The 20,136-nt window shown below is 33.5% G+C and overlaps 1 protein-coding gene across 1 annotated transcript; it reads right to left on the reverse strand.

Moving 5' to 3' along the window:
• Positions 1–36: 36 nt before the first annotated feature.
• Positions 37–1,401, reverse strand: LOC131665705 (ankyrin repeat domain-containing protein 50-like). The gene has a single exon (XM_058937762.1). The coding sequence runs from the start codon at positions 1,399–1,401 to the stop codon at positions 37–39; it is 1,365 nt and encodes a 454-aa protein (XP_058793745.1).
• Between the last annotated feature and the right edge of the window lie 18,735 nt (positions 1,402–20,136).

A 20,136-nucleotide genomic window follows, 5' to 3' on the forward strand; every position in this document is an offset into this window, starting at 1 on the left:
AATGTGGCAACGAAAGCTGCTGTGATTGATCTAGTTTCAAACTTGACATAGTCGCTCGAGATCACGTTCGCTCAGATATCCAGTCACTAGTCTTGCGAAGTTGTAGCACAAATTATAATTAGCGTTAAAAAGCTTGGAAAAGACGGGAATCGTCGCGTCTTCTAGCATCACCATATCAGTTGCTTTCGAAATACGTTCCTTCAAAATTCTGCAGTAATAAGGATAAATCTCGCTGAGCTTTGAGCAGATGAAATCTATTTCCGACATAATCATTCTATTGCGGACAAGCGTTCTCATTTTGTTTTGGTTCTCGGTCAATAAATCAAACAGTGATAAGTCGCCGTAAACGATCAACTCGAGCAGCTTATTGCATGACTCGTATATGTTTCTCAATTCCAAAACTATATGACCATGTTCCTCAATGTTGCAACGCAGAACGGACTTGGCATTGACCTTGCCAAGCTTATGCAGAATCGCCAGCTGACCAATGAGGTAGTCAACTTTATTATTCTCAGCAGGGTTTAGCAAAGCATAATCAAAAAGCGTATTATGATCGACGCTCGAGTTCTCCGGTATAGCGCCATATCGGAGAAGAAGCTCAGTGCACGCATCGAAATTTCCTTGGTCAGATTCGTCCAGTGAGAAAGCAAATACGGCAAAGAGAGGTGTGTATTCGGTGTTTGCGTGCCTAGTATTTGGATTTGCACCACGTTCCAGCAATAAGTGCATCAAGTCGACTTTACCATTGGTCGCGGCATCGAACAACGCGCTCTTGCCATATTCGTCGAGAGCATCTACACAACCGCCTTTGTTCAAAATCCAGTTGGCCATGTCGAGGTCACTTGTTGCAACGGCAGCGTGCAGCGCTGCTCTCTTGCAATAACCTCTTGAGTCGATGTCGATATTACGCTCTAACAGCATCTCCATTACTCGAATATCTCTGAGATAGCTGGCATGATACATCGAGCACCCAGCCTCGATTAATCTATCCACCAACACTTCGATGTCAGAGCAGTCACGTCGCAATCGTTGCAGGATCGGCTCGAGAATTTTAGTACTGAAATAGTCCGGATGAAAAACCATCCGAAGAGCACTTTTACCATCAACATCGGTGATGTCGATACTGGCATTGGCTTGCAATAAAACTTTGGTAACTGCTACACTGCGAACTTCTACGGCCACCATCAGAGGAGTTCTACCATCGGAGTCAAGTGCGTCAACATTAAGACCCACGTCGATCAGATGTCGAGCGATCACCTCGTTGTTGTAGAATGCTGCGTGATGCAATAGCGTTTCCCATTCGATCGAACTCTTGAGCAAATCCTTATCCAGCATTTTGAATTGCTCGTTCTGAGCCGTTTGTATTAAATTTACTAGCTGACCGTCACAAAGCACCTTCATTTTCTCTCACACTTTTGGATTTCAGTTTCTAAATATCAACGAAAGATGCTGACTATCACATCTGACCAATTAGTCATTGCTACTAAATATTCGCGTAAAAGACAATAATTATGTCACATAGATTCTCTATGTAAAAGTTTGGAAGGTACTTGACTGTTCGACTGCTCGAGTGATACCGATTGATGTGCTACCAGTCGATTAATCCTTCATAACTCTAATCAAAACCTGCAACTTTCGACTTTGCTAATAGGATTATTGCCCATCTCTTTTCATAATATTTATTCATCGTATTCAAGTCTTTTTACTGTGAAAGGATAATCCTCTTGAGCCAATCCTCTGGCAACTACAGCAATTCATTGCGGCAAGAATATGGCGATTTTCCTCTCATCTAAAGAGACTACTGTATCCAATATGTAACGAATTGATAGGAATCTATGTTATGGTCTTATGTGAAAAAATACGACTTCTCTGTGTTTAGATATATAGCTCTTTTACTTTGGTTCTACAAATCCCCAAATATAACTCGAAAGAAAAATACTAAACGCAATTCACGTGATATTTATTATAAATTTATTACGAAATTCGAAAAATGAAGCGTCAAGCATTAAGTTACATCATAAAACTACAAGTGATTATTAATTTTTTATCTAGAGTTACCTTCTGATAAGCACTGTGAGAATTGACGTTAAATCTTCGACTTACCGTACGATTCGATAGTTCAGTGTTTCTGATGGCAGGGTAGTTTTCTCGTCAGCTGCTCTGCGTTATGTATTTGTATCAGTTCGCAATCTATATGAATATGCCTCGATTATGGCACACTTATTGTAGTCCATAAAAACTATCTGCATAAAGTTTCTACCTTCGACATAACTAATGTCGACGTCAGCTGCGACTTCTGACAAAACTTTAGTAGCTACTGCATAATTGAAAAACACCCTGAGATTAATGCCACCTTTCCCGAGACATCGTGGAAGTGAGCTCCCAAAAATCAATTTTTTCGACTTTTCCAAAAAGTACAATCAATGCAATCAATTCCGCGTTAATTAATTAAGAGAAAGTTCAACAGATATTTGTTTGCTCGACACTGTTTTCAATAATTAAAATATAATTTTCAATTTGGGGCTAAGACTCAGCTTCAATATTTAGATTAGGTTAATATTCAATAATAATGTGCTTTAGAATGAAAATAATAAGCTCAACCGATTTTAACGTGAAATCAACCCCTGTGATAAAATCTACGTGAATATCAATAATTTCTTAAGTGCATACGGTATGCGCTGTATGAGTTTACCTTCCCATGTGGGTAGCATAATAATATAACCTTTGGCTCTTCTGTTACTTTTTATATATTTTGATATATAATTATATAATTTTCAATTGGTGTGATTTTAATAAGTGACATACTGTACTATACTGACTGTAACGCCATTGGTACACCCGCGACGATAGCGGTGGCGTGGGAATCGCTACAATTTAAACGATAGCCGATTGACAACTACTGGTACTTGATTTTTATTATTATTTAATAAATCCTTGATATTAACATAGATTTTATCACGGGGATTGACTTGGTGTTAAAATCGATTAAGCTTATTATTTTTATTCAAAAGCGCATTATTATTGAATATTGACCAGATCTTAATATGGGGCTGAGCTCTAAATCAAAAATTGCATTTTAATGATTGAAATCGGACGAGTAAGTAAATATCTATTGAACTTTCTCTTCATTAATTGACGCGGAATCGATTGTATTGGTAACTTTTTGGAAAAGTCGAAAAAAAATTGATTTTTGGGGTTTAACTTCCACGACTTTCACTTTTTCCCGAGTGCAACAACGTTGCTTTACATGCGCATAACTGCGTAAAGTAGCAACATTCCACACAAATTAATATTTATATACAAAACAAATAAACAAATATAAAACAGATAAATAACAAATAAACAAATATAAAACAAAGAAATAAATATGATGCGATTTTTATTTAAATTATGCATTTTTCTCTTCAATATAAACTAAAAGGAACGCGAGTAACTTAAAAAAATTTTAAAAAATTTATTTTATTTTAGTTTCATCATCATCAATAATGTATTTTATGAACTTTTAATCCAAAATAAATACATTCGATAATGATATTTTTACATTAGTTAATTACGTTATCAATTAAAATTTAAAAAATTAAAATTATCAATGTTAGGGTAATTGGCTTGGTCATTTAATTGCACAATCATAATATATTGTATTACATTATTTGATTTTCTTCCCATTTATATTATATTATATTTTTTTACAATTACTACTTTTACCAAGCCATAACTTTGAATTGTATTTAATACTTAAAATGTATTTACTACACTGATTGATCAGCTCATTTGCAATAACTTAAAAGCTATAGAAACATTTTTTTACATTTTTTCATTAACTCAATAATAATTTTAGATAATAATAAAACAACATTTTCAAGAGAAAGTAAGGACATAGTTCCCACAATCTGTATTTGGTGCAAGCATTGTCAATTTGGCAAACGAACATCAGGTTACGAACAGAAATTCTTATTTTGTAATTTTTTACAGTCAGCAATTCGAATAGCGATAATTTTTCAAATATGATGACATCGAACGCTTTTCGGTATTTTTCATAATTTCTTCTAGCTAAATCAAATGCTCTACGATTATGATTATTTCGAATTCGCATAATCGACTCTGTCACCGATTTGCTATGTGAGCTATTAGCACTTCGAATTGTAGCTGTTACCGTGCAGAGCGTAGTCTAATAATGTGTGTCGATATTGACTGCAATTGCGTGGGATAGCGCCGTGCTCAAAGAGCAACTCAGCACACTTGTAGTATTGTCCTTGACGTAGATCCCCGAACACTAAAACAGCGAACAGTGGTGTATGATCGTTGAGGCTTGTTACATAGTTGGGATTAGTTCCTGCTTGTAGTAATAATTGTAAGATAGTTGTGTTACTTTTGGAAACGGCCATGGACAATGCACATCTATCATTCGCATCGTGAGCTTGGACATAAACCCCGTTGTCGATTAACAGCTTTGTCAATTTCAAGTCATTCCTTTCCACGGCAATGTGCAGAACTGTGTCTTCGTCCCGACCCTTAGAATTGATATCAATTTGCCGGGTCAACGTGCATTCTATCAACTAGAGATCTTACAAATAAGCAGCTTGATAAACTGTACATTTGGCTTTGATTAATTCATTTACTAACTCTTTCATGCTACTTGTTTGAGCTTGTAACACATGATAAAATTTTACAAATATGTCGAAACAAAAATCTAGCGGGTCTAAGAGCGCTGAGTCCGCAAGGATAAACTGTCTCAATTACAGCGAATTTATCCATAAGCACATCGATAACTTCTATGCTTTCATCAAACTCAATGGCAAACATAAGTGGCATTCTCCCAAATTAGCGAAATATTCCGTGTCGTAGCCTAAATCTAATATATCTACGAACTATAACACTATTGTTTCAGAAGACTGCATAATGTCCAAATTCATAAGAACCATCTGTCAGCATAAATCAATTTCCTTTTAACTTTTTCATTATCATGCTCTGTTATATATTCCAGTAGGTCTCTATCGGAATTTAATTAACAGTAGCAGCCTACACATGTGAAAAGAATAATGGTATATAAAACAATTTTTAGATTGCTTTACAGTGATACAATAGACTCGACTTTATTATGTCCAACTACTGCAAACGATTGGTGTGCATTTGCTACCATGAGGCTATTTTCATCTGTCCATCTCTCGAGTAAAACGCAAAGTACGGATAAACTTTTTTAAAATATAATTCACGATTCTACATTTCTTGTTGGAAAATATTTCTGTCGAAGCTCCTTAGAAGGACGGTCATTTTAGTTTATGTATTTGACTTTATATTCAATTATACTAGACCGATAATTGCATTTAACTTGTTCATATTCTAAAAGTTTTTAAACCCAAATTATCCATTGTCTGGATGCATGGAATTTTCGGCATGCGTAGAATATATCAACTTATGGATGCATGTCCGCTATGGATAACGATTGTCTCGTCAATCTGCATTTTTTTAACAACGAACCTTTTTTGTCATGACGTTACAGTGCAACAGTTGCTTATTTTTTTACGTGCACGAAATCGCTTTAGTATTTATACGATCCTGTTGCTTGTATTTGCTGTGAGCCGCGCGCATGGTGTCCCCCTGTCGGCGTACTGCAAGTATCGTTTTTAAATTATAGACCTTTTTTTGCATAACGTCATAGAGCAACAGCTATGAAGATTGGTGGACAAGATTTGTATTGAGTCTTATGGAAACTGGTATAATAACATTTGTTAAAAAATAATTTTGCGATAAATAAAAAGTTTACTTATTATCAAACTACATATAACTAAAATAAGTAATAGTAGGTTCGATACAATAATCAATAACAAAATCATCGTTGTAATGTGAATGTAGGTTAAGTAATAAGATATAAACAGATAATTATATATGGCTCCAAATCACATTAGTACATTACGATACAAGGAAAATTAATTATTCACATATAGTTATTAATAACACAAATTTTTCTAAAAAAATAGTTATTGTTAAAATATTTACAGCAACGAGTGTAAACTCTGAGGTATTTATATTCGATTTGCAATATAAAATCGAATATAAAGGAATCGCAATATAAAGGTCAATAATCACGCTTTGCCTTTATTAAAAACATTTTGCAACTATGCATAAGTATAATATTACAACGCTTACGTAAATCCTGAATATGATCACGAAATCACAAGTAAATTTTTACGATCTTACGGTATAAAATAAATGTGCGTTATTTTTTTCTTTTCAAGCATCATCATTGTAACAAAATTTTTATTGTCGAGCTATATTACTCATATGACACATCTAAACAATGTTAGGTGAAGCCTACCAGCATGGTGACAGCCATGTTAAATATTGTTCATTTGACGACCATCAGATCTCTTATTGGAAAATTAAATCAAATAGTAATATTATTGTGAGTATCATGGATGCAGTGCTTCAATGGAAAACTAAAAAATGCAATGTTTTTGTTATGAACTTAATGTAAAAATAATGTATAATTGTATATTTTATTTTATTCATTTCATTTTCAGCATCGCGAAAATATATATATGACTTTGCTTACTTGTAATGCCTCAGTGAGACTTTCCAAATGTAAGGTACATAAAAATGTTTTTTTTTATTGTATTGTATATCATGAAACGCTTCCTCAAGCAGATACTAAACGTCAATTGAAATTGTAGTTTACGCATCTCGGTCGGGTATTAACGAGCCCGTGTTTGATTTTCTTACCAGCTATGGACTCACCAATACTTTCTCAGCCTATGTACCTAATTTGCTATTTTCAAGAATATGTACCTGTTATTTTCGTGTGTCCACCCGTCACTGTAATATCCTCTTTCAGGAGCGCATTCTCACGCTTAATTTGAATCTACTCTACAAGAAATCTCATCAGCTACGAGAATACGCTCAGTAGTGAAATAAATAATAATAAATATAGTATGTGCTAACTATCGCGTCAAATTTAACATCTCGTATACTTTACTTATAGTGATTTTGGTGACGGGTTGTAAATGAAGATAGTAAAGAACAAAATTTAATTAGATACTAGTAAGATGATTTTATCCAATCTGTATAAAACACTTTAATTTTACTTTACATTTTTCAATAAATATGCAAATAGTTAGTATACTTTTTTACGGCAACTATCGCAATATATCTGAAATTCGTTATTCACTTAGGTAGTTCATATTTTCGATTCGTTATTCACTTAGGTATTTCATATTTTATCTATGAACGCGAATTACATGAAAAGTACAAGGACATACAGTAACTAGGAAAAGTACATTTATGAGTGATTTCCAAAATAATATAACGTGCTGCTCTTTCGTCCTATAGAAAAAATTCGGCTGCACTATATACAGTATATGTATTTTCAACGACGTAGGAGTATGAATGATGCTGCGCTAGCTGTACCTACATATTTTCGTTTCCTTTTCTCGGAAAAACAGATTTCACTCGAAGGTGCCTCTCGCAAATTTCGACTATTCAACCGAATATGAAAGGGGACTGAGATGCATCGCTGCGGCCATCTTATCGTCGTTCCAACTCGTGTGTTTGAAGCTTGATTTTATCCATACCCAAGCGTTTGTCGAACGACTACTGATATACTCGAAATCTACCTGCTGCCATTAAATGTTTTATCTGCCTAAAATCAGTTTGCTGCTTTGCGTGGAACAGCATCGGACAATATTACAGTGCAACACAATCGCACAACGGTTGTTTTTCACTCGTACACATATTTTTTTAGAAAATATCGCAGTCAGCTGTTAAATTTGACGGGATAGTCAGCGTACACTACATTTATTATTATTTATTTCACTACTGAGCATATTCTCGCAGCTTGTAGAGTATATAGATTCAAATTAAGCGTGAGAATGCGCTCCTGAAAGAGGATATTACGGTGACGGGTGGACACACGAAAATAACAGGTACATAATCTTGAAAAAAGCAAATTACGTACATAGGCCGAGAAAGTATTGGTAAGTCCATAGCAGGTAAGAAAATCAAACGCGAGCTCGTTAATACCCGACCGAGATGCGTAAACTACAATTTCAATTAACGTTTAGTATCTGCTTGAGGAAGCGTTTCATGATATACAATACAATAAAAACAAACATTTTTATGCACCACATACATTTGGAAAGTCTCACTGAGGCATTACAAGTAAGCAAAGTCATATATATATTTTCGCGATGCTGAAAATGAAATGAATAAAATAAAATATACAATTATACATTATTTTTACATTATGTTCATAACAAAAATATTGCATTTTTTAGTTTTCCATTGAAGCACTGCATCCATGATACTCACAATAATATTACTATTTGATTTAATTTTCCAATAATAGATCTGATGGTCGTCAAATGAACAATATTTAACATGGCTGTTGGTAGGCTTCACCTAACATTGTTTAGATGTGTTATATGAGTAATATAGCTCGACAATAAAAATTTTGTTACAACGATGATGCTTGAAAAGAAAAAAATAACGAACATTTATTTTATACCGTAAGATCGTAAAAATTTACCTGTGATTTCGTGATCATATTCAGGATTTACGTAAGCGTTGTAATATTATACTTATGCATAGTTGCAAAATGTTTTTAAGAAAGGCAAAGCGCGATTATTTTGACCTGTATATTGCGATTCATACCATAGTAACCATCGAATATAAATGCCTCAGAGTTTACATTCGTTGCTGTAAATATAAGCCATATTCCAGGAATACTATATTGTAATACAAACCTACGTGAACGCTATGGAAGAATGTATTTAGTAATTCTAGCTGTACATATAATTTATCATTTGATAAATTTGTAGTAAAACTAGACTCGAATCCGGGAAATCCAAACGGTCACAATGCTCATTACAAAGTAGCAGTAGAACAGTTTATTAATAAAAAAAAGAAAAATCAAAGAATTTAGCAAATAAATTATGCTCAAAATAAGTCTCTTTCAAGGTCAGAAGTCTTTTTCATTTTGTCCGTAAATTAATTGCTGGACTGTTAAAACGTAATAGTCGATTTAAATATGACCCACGGAGTGAAGTAGGCAAAGTTTTTGGTTGAAAACTAGCGAGCAACGGGAACGCGGCAATTGCTCGCATACAATTTTCGAAAACATTTTCCGACAGAAAATATGCGCTGCAGATGAGCGTAGCGAAGGTCATGGAGAGAGCTAAGCTGTACGCGCCACAGGTGTCGCGTCGCGGAACACGGCGAATCGACGTCGCTTTCCACTCCCTAATTCGCTAATAACCTGGGCACTTTCTTCGAAAGTATCTTCGATTTATTAGCGCTCTCAGCTATTTAAACCCCAGGGACACGCCCGCAACTCAATCTACGTGACGGGGATAAAGGACACTGGCTCACGACCACATGGTGGGCATTCTAGACGATCGTGATCAGAGAACGCGGACTCGCTTTATATTTCAACTTTCATAATTTAAAACATTGTAAAATTCAGAGATGCCCTATGTAATAAATAATAATAAATGTAGTAAACGCTGACTATCGCGTCAAATTTAACAGCTGACTGCGATATTTTCTAAAAAAATATGTGTACGAGTGAAAAACAACCGTTGTGCGATTATGTTGCACTGTAATATTGTCCGATGTTGTTCCACGCAAAGCAGCAAACTGATTTTAGGCAGATAAAATATTTAATGGCAGCAAGTAGATTTCGAGTATATCAGTAGTCGTTCGACAAACGCTTGGGTATGGATAAAATCAAGCTTCAAACAAACGAGTTGGAACGACGATAAGATAGCCGCAGCGATGCATCTCAATCCCTTTTCATATTCGGTTGAATAGTCAAAATTTGCGAGAGGCACGTTTGAGTAAAATCTGTTTTTCCGACAAAAGGAAACGAAAAGACGTATACGTGCACCTCGCACAACGACGAGGGTGGAGGAGAGCGAACGCAGGCGCACTTCCGCGTCGCTGGAGGTACATATACTGTAATTAGTTGAACCGAATTCTTTGCCGTATGATGAAAGAGCAGCATGTTATATTTTTATTTTTTGGAAATCGCTCATAAACGTACTTTTTGTAGTTGGATGTATATTTTTGTACGTTTAGCATAATACACGTTTAAATTTAAAATATAAAAAAATGCGTCAGTTTTTCGAAACATAACCTGATTTTTCTCATAAACATCAATCCAGCAATAAAAGTCAACGCACAACGAAATCTCACATAGTATAGTATATAACGCGTTTATTAGTATATAACGCATTAATGCCTAATTTTTTTAAATTAAAGAGCTAGATGGTGTGAAATCGGCTCTCGCGAATAAGATTCGGAGTGCACCGGATGCAAAATATCTACGATCTCTTTACCTATAAACAATTTCGCTTCTAATCACCAAATTTAGTGTTTCTTTTAATGACTGTAGCAAATGTCGTTAAATTCAAGTGCTGAAATAACTTATATTTCATTTACTTAAATTTATGATCCATGGTAATCGTAATCGTTTGTTTTTAACCTATTTAATTCAAAATAGCTATATTTTTACGACCATCGCCACACGATACAAGACTATTTTAGCAATATCAAGTTGTAAGTTATTTTATCTTACGGAATCATGCACAATATTATCTTTAATATTGTACCTATCATTAATTTTGTAATTAAGTAATTAGGTAACAAAGCTGTTCTATTTTCAACGCACAATTACTCAATGAATTTTTCATTTTGGGTACAAGATTTGTTTGCAAAGTTACATATCATATAATAGACAAAATAATGTTTTCTAATAATTTTTAAAATTGCGACTCCTCTATTTTTTCTTTATTTATATGGTCTTCGGTTCTTTTAATAAAGTTTACGGCGTCGTTACATTTATTTCTCCACCTATATAAATGAGTTCAACCAGTTTTCGACTACCTGCCCCGCTACAATTCTCCTCGAACCCCTAGATCTCTCCACTTTCTTGCTGACTTGTTTAGAATTCATCTTCCCCCTTCCTTCTTCCTTCAGGCTTCTAAGTGTCCCTTTTCCTTTTCCATTTTTAGTATGTATATAGAATATAGCTTGGTATTTTTCTCATTGTTTCTATTACTACACATTTTTTCCAACCTCTACTCTTTATCTATAATCCGGTGTATTTTGTTACTTTTACAACCAACTGGATCTTGTCTTGGATCTCTTCTATTTCTTATGTTTTTCTAAGCCCTACATTTTGATACTGTGCAAACATCCCGCTTTGGCCACTTTGGCTACAATCATCAGAAACGGCATATATATATATATCCAACATTAATTTTTCCCTTTTCATAATGCCTCACTGTTTATCACTGTTATTGCTTTAAAATAGGGACAAAAAAAAGGAGAAATCTCTAATAACTTTTTAAAATATATACTGTTTGCCTTCAAAACTTGATCCTAGTTTAGTTCCATAAGGCGAAACGTTATTAGAAAGTTTTGTAAATATAGCTTGAACCGTTCGGGACCGAAATTAATATTACAACAATCGAAAAATTCCTCATATAAAAAAGTGTTTAATGTCATCTAAAAACACTTTACTCGTGATCTAATTGGTTGATATATAAATACGTGATATATTACTATGCGGTGACAAATAAGCGTGCAGATGTGATTTCGACTTGAGATTTTAATAATAAAAATTCAATTTATCATAATTGATACAGATAATTTCGAAGATAATGAAAGTAAAAAAATAGGCTGCAGTGTTATTGTTTTTACACTTATTTTATAAAACTAACAGAGAATAAATTGTTTCATAAAAATAAAAGGTTGAAATTGTTCTAAATATTTTCTATTACTAATCAATAATCTGATTTTTGAATGTGTAAGTTTGAAATAAAGGCTGTAATAGCATAGTTTGATGGTTAGCATGAAATCTGATTGGTCTCTATTGGTCTATAGAGTTTATTAGAACTATTAAGGTAGTGTTGATATTCAAAGAGAGAGAGAGAGAGAGAGAGAGTGAGAGGGAGGGAGGGAGAGAGAGAGAGAGAGAGAGAGGGAGAGAGAGAGAGAGAGAGCTAACGCTGAGGGCGCCGCCATATTGTTAGATCTTAGATCTTATTACCTGAAGATACAAATGTTCTTTTTCCTCGGTCTTTACCATCTCATGAATTAAAATTAGATGAAATAGTATTTATAAACCGAATAACCTTATATTCATCAAAAAATGATTATCCGTTTATTTTTAAATGTCGACATCTCCTATTAAACTACCATTTGCAATGACAATTAACAAAGCACAAGGTCAAACTTTAGATAAAATTGGAATAGATTGGAGAAATGACGTATTAACCACGGGCAATTATATCTTGCGTTATCTCGAGTTTCCTCTTGAGATTCACTGAAAATATATACAGGTTGTCCGAATAAAAATAGTGTTAAAAATTATGTATATAACGAGTTATATTTATAAATAATTTTAATAACTAAATAAATAAAATGTAATCGTATTCATCTTATTATTAATTAATTATAAAATTTTATACAATTATAAGTGAAAAATTCGTTCATTATTTTACACTTATATGTTCTTCGGGACAAAATCCATTGTACGTGCGTATAGCAAACTTCTAGTTATTACTAAAATCACAATTCGAAATCACATTGACATGCATATTTGCTGCCATAACAGTATATCACGTGACTATATCTCAGCCAATTAGGTCACGAATAAAATGCTTCAATATGGCATCCATCACTTCACTATAAGGGAAAATTTCTGACATATTCCTGTCGACTTTTTCCATATCTGAATTTTGGAATGTTTTGAATTTTGAAAGTTGAAATATAAAGCACAACGGTAGTTTTTCACTCGTACACATATTTTTTTAGAAAATATCGCAGTCAGCTGTTAAATTTGACGCGATAGTCAGCGTTTACTACATTTATTATTATTTATTACATAGGGCATCTCTGAATTTTACAATGTTTTAAATTATGAAAGTTGAAATATAAAGCGAGTCCGCGTTCTCTGATCACGATCGTCTAGAATGCCCACCATGTGGTCGTGAGCCAGTGTCCTTTATCCCCGTCACGTAGATTGAGTTGCGGGCGTGTCCCTGGGGTTTAAATAGCTGAGAGCGCTAATAAATCGAAGATACTTTCGAAGAAAGTGCCCAGGTTATTAGCGAATTAGGGAGTGGAAAGCGACGTCGATTCGCCGTGTTCCGCGACGCGACACCTGTGGCGCGTACAGCTTAGCTCTCTCCATGACCTTCGCTACGCTCATCTGCAGCGCATATTTTCTGTCGGAAAATGTTTTCGAAAATTGTATGCGAGCAATTGCCGCGTTCCCGTTGCTCGCTAGTTTTCAACCAAAAACTTTGCCTACTTCACTCCGTGGGTCATATTTAAATCGACTATTACGTTTTAACAGTCCAGCAATTAATTTACGGACAAAATGAAAAAGACTTCTGACCTTGAAAGAGACTTATTTTGAGCATAATTTATTTGCTAAATTCTTTGATTTTTCTTTTTTTTATTAATAAACTGTTCTACTGCTACTTTGTAATGAGCATTGTGACCGTTTGGATTTCCCGGATTCGAGTCTAGTTTTACTACAAATTTATCAAATGATAAATTATATGTACAGCTAGAATTACTAAATACATTCTTCCATAGCGTTCACGTAGGTTTGTATTACAATATAGTATTCCTGGAATATGGCTTATATTTACAGCAACGAATGTAAACTCTGAGGCATTTATATTCGATGGTTACTATGGTATGAATCGCAATATACAGGTCAAAATAATCGCGCTTTGCCTTTCTTAAAAACATTTTGCAACTATGCATAAGTATAATATTACAACGCTTACGTAAATCCTGAATATGATCACGAAATCACAGGTAAATTTTTACGATCTTACGGTATAAAATAAATGTTCGTTATTTTTTTCTTTTCAAGCATCATCGTTGTAACAAAATTTTTATTATTGGGCTATATTACTCATGATACATCTAAACAATGTTAGGTGAAGCCTATCAACAGCCATGTTAAATATTGTTCATTTGACGACCATCAGATCTCTTATTGGAAAATTAAATCAAATAGTAATATTATTGTGAGTATCATGGATGCAGTACTTCAATGGAAAACTAAAAAATGCAATATTTTTGTTATGAACATAATGTAAAAATAATGTATAATTGTATATTTTATTTTATTCATTTCATTTTCAGCATCGCGAAAATATATATATGACTTTGCTTACTTGTAATGCCTCAGTGAGACTTTCCAAATGTATGTGGTGCATAAAAATGTTTGTTTTTATTGTATTGTATATCATGAAACGCTTCCTCAAGCAGATACTAAACGTTAATTGAAATTGTAGTTTACGCATCTCGGTCGGGTATTAACGAGCTCGTGTTTGATTTTCTTACCTGCTATGGACTCACCAATACTTTCTCGGCCTATGTACGTAATTTGCTATTTTCAAGAATATGTACCTGTTATTTTCGTGTGTCCACCCGTCACCGTAATATCCTCTTTCGGGAGCGCATTCTCACGCTTAATTTGAATCTATATACTCTACAAGCTGCGAGAATATGCTCAGTAGTGAAATAAATAATAATAAATGTAGTGTACGCTGACTATCCCGTCAAATTTAACAGCTGACTGCGATATTTTCTAAAAAAATATGTGTACGAGTGAAAAACAACCGTTGTGCGATTATGTTGCACTGTAATATTGTCCGATGTTGTTCCACGCAAAGCAGCAAACTGATTTTAGGCAGATAAAACATTTAATGGCAGCAGGTAGATTTCGAGTATATCAGTAGTCGTTCGACAAACGCTTGGGTATGGATAAAATCAAGCTTCAAACACACGAGTTGGAACGACGATAAGATGGCCGCAGCGATGCATCTCAGTCCCCTTTCATATTCGGTTGAATAGTCGAAATTTGCGAGAGGCACCTTCGAGTAAAATCTGTTTTTCCGAGAAAAGGAAACGAAAATATGTAGGTGCAGCTAGCGCAGCATCATTCATACTCCTACGTCGTTGAAAATACATATACTGGATATAGTGCAGCCGAATTTTTTTTATAGGACGAAAGAGCAGCACGTTATATTATTTTGGAAATCACTCATAAATGTACTTTTCCTAGTTACTGTATGTCCTTGTACTTTTCGCCTAATTCGCGTTCATAGCTAAAATATGAAATATCTAAGCGAATAACGAATCGAAAATATGAGCTACCTAAGTGAATAACGAATTTAAGATAAATTGCGATAGTTGCCGTAAAAAAGTATACTAACTATTTGCATATTAATTGAAAAATGTAAAGTAAAATTAAAGTGTTTTATACAGATTGGATAAAATCATCTTACTAGTATCTAATTAAATTTTGTTCTTTACTATCTTCATTTACAACCCGTCACCAAAATCACTACAAGTAAAGTTTACGAGATGTAAATTAGTGACAAACTTATACATGAAAGTATTTCTCGAGTAATACGTACCATATTGTTACATATTTACATTATGTTTGTAAATAAAATGATAACAATACTATTATTATATAAGGTTTCAACAGACGATGTTTTATATTTTAAAAGTCGTGAAACACTTGGTGTTGCGCTAAGCAAATTCTTCGCTAGACAATTTAGATGTTATTAAAAAATAAAATATTTTTATTTACTGCAGTAGACGCATCCGTTTTGTTTTGGACAATGCTGCGTTGACCTGCGACTAATCCTTTTACGTTCTGTGAACGATACTTCACTATTCGCGCGAGTGACTCATCAACATAAGAAGAGGTCACGATTGAAAATTAATTCAATGTTATATTTATGTAATAAATTTACGTTATGTAATTAATATTAGCGCGAAGTCAAAGTAAATTTGCAAATTTGAAAAACTCGAATACCAAGAAAAGTCTCATGCAAACTCGAAAACGTACGATATACACGAGCGCAACGCAGGTGATCCTGCACGCGCATTATCGATCTTGCTTCGCTCGGTCAGTAATTCTCCTGCGAGCGCTTTTGTATCATAATATATTATATCTTCCGTTTTCAGCTGATGTTAAATAAATAAATAATCAATGCTTATTTTATACATTTTATTCAATTAATGCAACTCTATAATTTTGTTAGCATATGTTGACAAGGATAGTATTAGATAAAAAATTGTATTTATCACCTAAAGTTGTGAGAGTGATCCTCAAAAAGGTTTCCCAATAAATTAATACAGCTTCATACTCATTGATAACGTTTCGCTGGTGTGGTCTCCAACCTAATCAGATCTTTTTTCAATAAAAATAAAAATAGTTACAATCACTATATATCACATGGTTATTAAAGCAGTACTTAAAAAATTAGAAAATTACCAAGACAAAACATTCATTAAATATTACGTGATATATCACTATTTGGCACAACAAGAATAGGATTCCAATGTCAATATTGATAATATCATTAAACAATGCCTAGCGATTACGGTACGTTACAATAAGTCAAGAATCAAATTTAAATTGGATGAAATCGGAATCCACCAATTACTGTATTCAAACAAACACATAGTTAAATATAGCCAAAACCATAGTTTTCTATGTCTACCATTTGAAAATTCCCAATTTAGACAAATTTCGCTAAGTTTCAGCTCTTTTAACAACAGTTCTTATAAAATCTTTCTAATTTGTTGAGCGAAATTTTATACGAGTATTACCACTGAACATGAAATATTATCAGTACTATCAGTTTAATATGAATCGTTATACAAGTATGCTTCATGATTTTTCAACGATTAAGATTGAATGTACCTTTGGATTGATTGATGATGATAATCGATTTTGTGTATCTGATACATTTAAGCAATTAGTTTTAAATGTATTTAGTAGTGTTGATTTGATAGAATATTTCGTCTTCTAACACAGGATACAAGGTGCTCAAATATTAAAAATAATTTCAATGAATTAGATTGAACCGCCAAGCAATGTTTTGAAGAAAATATGTCTGAGATAATCTGGAATAGATTATGTTATAATTTTTACTAATGCGTAGATTCTTTAATTATTTATCTATACAATGAGTACAATAAGCTTGATAATATTCTAATTCTTTAAGTACTGTTTCTATAACCGTATAATTTATTATGTTTATAACTATTTTATTTTTATTGAATAAAGATCTGATAAGGTTGAAGACCACACTAGCGAAACGTTATCCATAAATGGCACATTCCAGACTATGAATTCGATAATTTAAATGGTTGTGGAGATATAAATTTTTCATTAAACATTTTCAATTTTTTATAACTTTTGATGTAATTATTATAATAATCTAATAATCCATACTTAAGTAAACTACCATATAGGCAGCATTTAGATAAAGTTTTAAGAAAATCCGAAACCTACCCCTGATAAGCTGATTGTCATAGTCTGAAATGTGCGAAATATGAAGCTGTATTAATTTATTTAAAAATCTTTTTCGAGAATTACTCTTACAAACATTGATGGTAAATAAAATAATAAAAATCTTCGATTAGTAATCATGATTCAACGGAAGATATAACTTAAACCTATATATCGCGGTCTAATAAACAAACTTCAGTAAAAGCAGCACATTATTTATGAAATAAATTATTTTCATTAATTTGTTGTAAGCTTTTTATTAAACGGAGCATTATCTACTTACCTATTTCTAAATATTGTGATGATCGTGAGCCACTGTGGCTCAGTGGATAGATGCAGGACTCTCGTGCGGGAGATCTGGGTTCAATGTCCAGCGTCTATTAATCCATTAGCACTAGAATCGATTTTTTCAAATTACTTGAACAATTTTTCAAAAATTTCAATTTTTCCATTTTCTGGAAAATTAAAAATTTTTTTACGGTTTTGAAAAAATTTAAGGGTCTTCCTTGACCTTAAGACTTTGTCTTTCTTACAAAATTATTCTGCAAGTCCATAATCATTGAAAAAAAAAATTGTTGAACATTAAAAGTGAAATTTATTGTTTCGAACATCAATTTGTATGAATAAAATTAATTTTTTTAAGAATCTTAGGCCAATAACTTTTAGTTGTAACCATTCCTTGGAACCAGTACCATTCGAAAGAGCGACCTTCAAAACATAGGGTATAGTGGCTCACAAAAACTTTTTTTCGATCAATTTCATTATACCGTGAATTTCTGTACTATGATATTAAAAGGTGTCAGTTCCGGGGCTAATGGGTTAATGACTTTTTAAAAGAGAGGAATATGTACAAAAATAACACCGTGACTCTATAATATATAAACAAGGATTAAGAATTTTCGACTCCGAAAAATTCATACTTATGTTGAAATTAGAGCAATGATAACGATTTAAATAAAAAAATATAGTAGTTTGTACCTTAATGCACACTTAGATCGCCAAATTAATATAAAAGAAAATTTTGTTATAAAGCCATTGTCCATAAGTTCTTCTGAAAAAAAATCATCTTATGATTTCCAAATGTCAAAATTTATTTAGAAAACACTCGTAAGCGTTTACTTGAAAACTTATGTAGCTTCTTATGCCGGTTCATTACCAAGTTTTTTTCCGAAAGAATTTACCAACTTATTTTCAGAAGGGGAGTAGAACATATAATGTTTAAGGATAGTAGTAGTTTATTTAACATGTATCGCCTTCTCGACCTCTACATTTACATAGAAATCCCGCTAATATACAATATTTACAAAGTTTACAAAGTTTACAAAGTTTACGACATTTACAAAATTTACAAAATTTAAACCTTTACAACATTTACAAAATTAACAAAATTAACAATATTTACAAAATTTACAAACTTTACAAAAGTTACAAAATGAATACAAAAACAAAGAAGTTACTATTTCGCCCTAAACATGTTTAGTAGAATATATTTACTTGCTACGAAAAAGAGGAACCGGTACATATAGAGCGCAGTACTCGGTGTTTCCTCTAGTTCTTCCGGCTTCCGAACATAATAATCATAGTGGTCTCCACCACTTTTAAGAGTAATTATGTACGAAACAGCAAGCGGATTGGAAAATACGTCCCAGATCTGTTTATAGGAAGGACATTTTATTACTATATCTTCTACTCTCCATGTTCCAGGTGGGTCTTTGTATTCACTGTAACTTAAGAAAGTTACAGGTGACGTTGGTAATTGGAGCTCCCTGGTTACTGCCCATCTAATCCAAGTCAGTCGTCGAAGGATGCTTTCTTTCTCGGTGAGGTAATCTTGTTCCGCCTTTTCCAACTTGTTTTTTATTCGTTCTTGAAGGGTACCCCTCATCGCATCCCTCATACGGTTTCCACAGATGTTATCTAAGCAACCGTATTCGAACGTTGATTGGCCTACTTTAAAAACGAAGTGCGGATCGTGTTCAGAACAGTATTTATATTGTTGTCCTCCAAACCAAAGACGCTCCCACCATTCACACTGCTGAATGATTTTCTCGCACACGCGACGGTAATTCATATACATCGCGTTCAGTTCAGTCGTTGTCTGGATCAACGCGTGATCCAGCAGTGTCAATTCCCATCGGCGAACCTCATTAGTGGATTCTTCGTCCTGGATTGTTGCCATTTTCTGGTGAAAAATTACTCTTATTACTTTTGTGTAACGATCTCACGGTTTTTATTTTTCTGTTTTCCAGATGAAAGACCTACGTGTATTTTTTCGTTTTTGTCAATAAATTGTAATTTTCATAAATTTAATTGAATATTATAAGTATATAGAACCCTCACTAAAAATATACATATCAAACTTGTACGCAACTTACATGAAAATCGTAAAAGAATTTGTGGAAGATTGGTAGAAGATTTGTTCAAGACTTTTACATATCTTATACATATTTCATTTAGATTTTAAATAAAATGTTGCATCGGTAGTCGATTCAATTAATCGATCCGTTCGCGATTCTGTAACTCGCGTGTTCGTTCGAACAATTAAGAGAGAGAGGGGACGCACGAGCATTTGAATTAAGCAGTTACACCTCAGCTGTTTTCGCGATAATACCACCAAGTTAGTTTGCACTGTGTTTCGCCAAATATAAAGTTTTTCTTTGGACAATTTTACGTGCGAAAGTGCAACGAAGTTATCGCAGCAATAAACAGCAGCGGCACAGAAGCAGTAAATTGCAAAAGTTTAAAGGAGAGCGAGGCAGTGCAGCTGATTAAGTGGAGGAGCAGCGGCAGTTGAATTTCCT

Source organism: Phymastichus coffea, unplaced genomic scaffold (genome assembly GCF_024137745.1).
Source record: "Phymastichus coffea isolate CEN01 unplaced genomic scaffold, Cenicafe_Pcof_1.1 PCOF00053, whole genome shotgun sequence".
Lineage (NCBI taxonomy): Eukaryota > Metazoa > Arthropoda > Insecta > Hymenoptera > Eulophidae > Phymastichus > Phymastichus coffea.

Coding starts and splice junctions, on each gene's coding strand:
- LOC131665705 (XM_058937762.1), bottom strand. CDS start 1,401: ATGAAGGTGCTTTGTGACGGTCAGCTAGTAAATTTAATACAAACGGCT.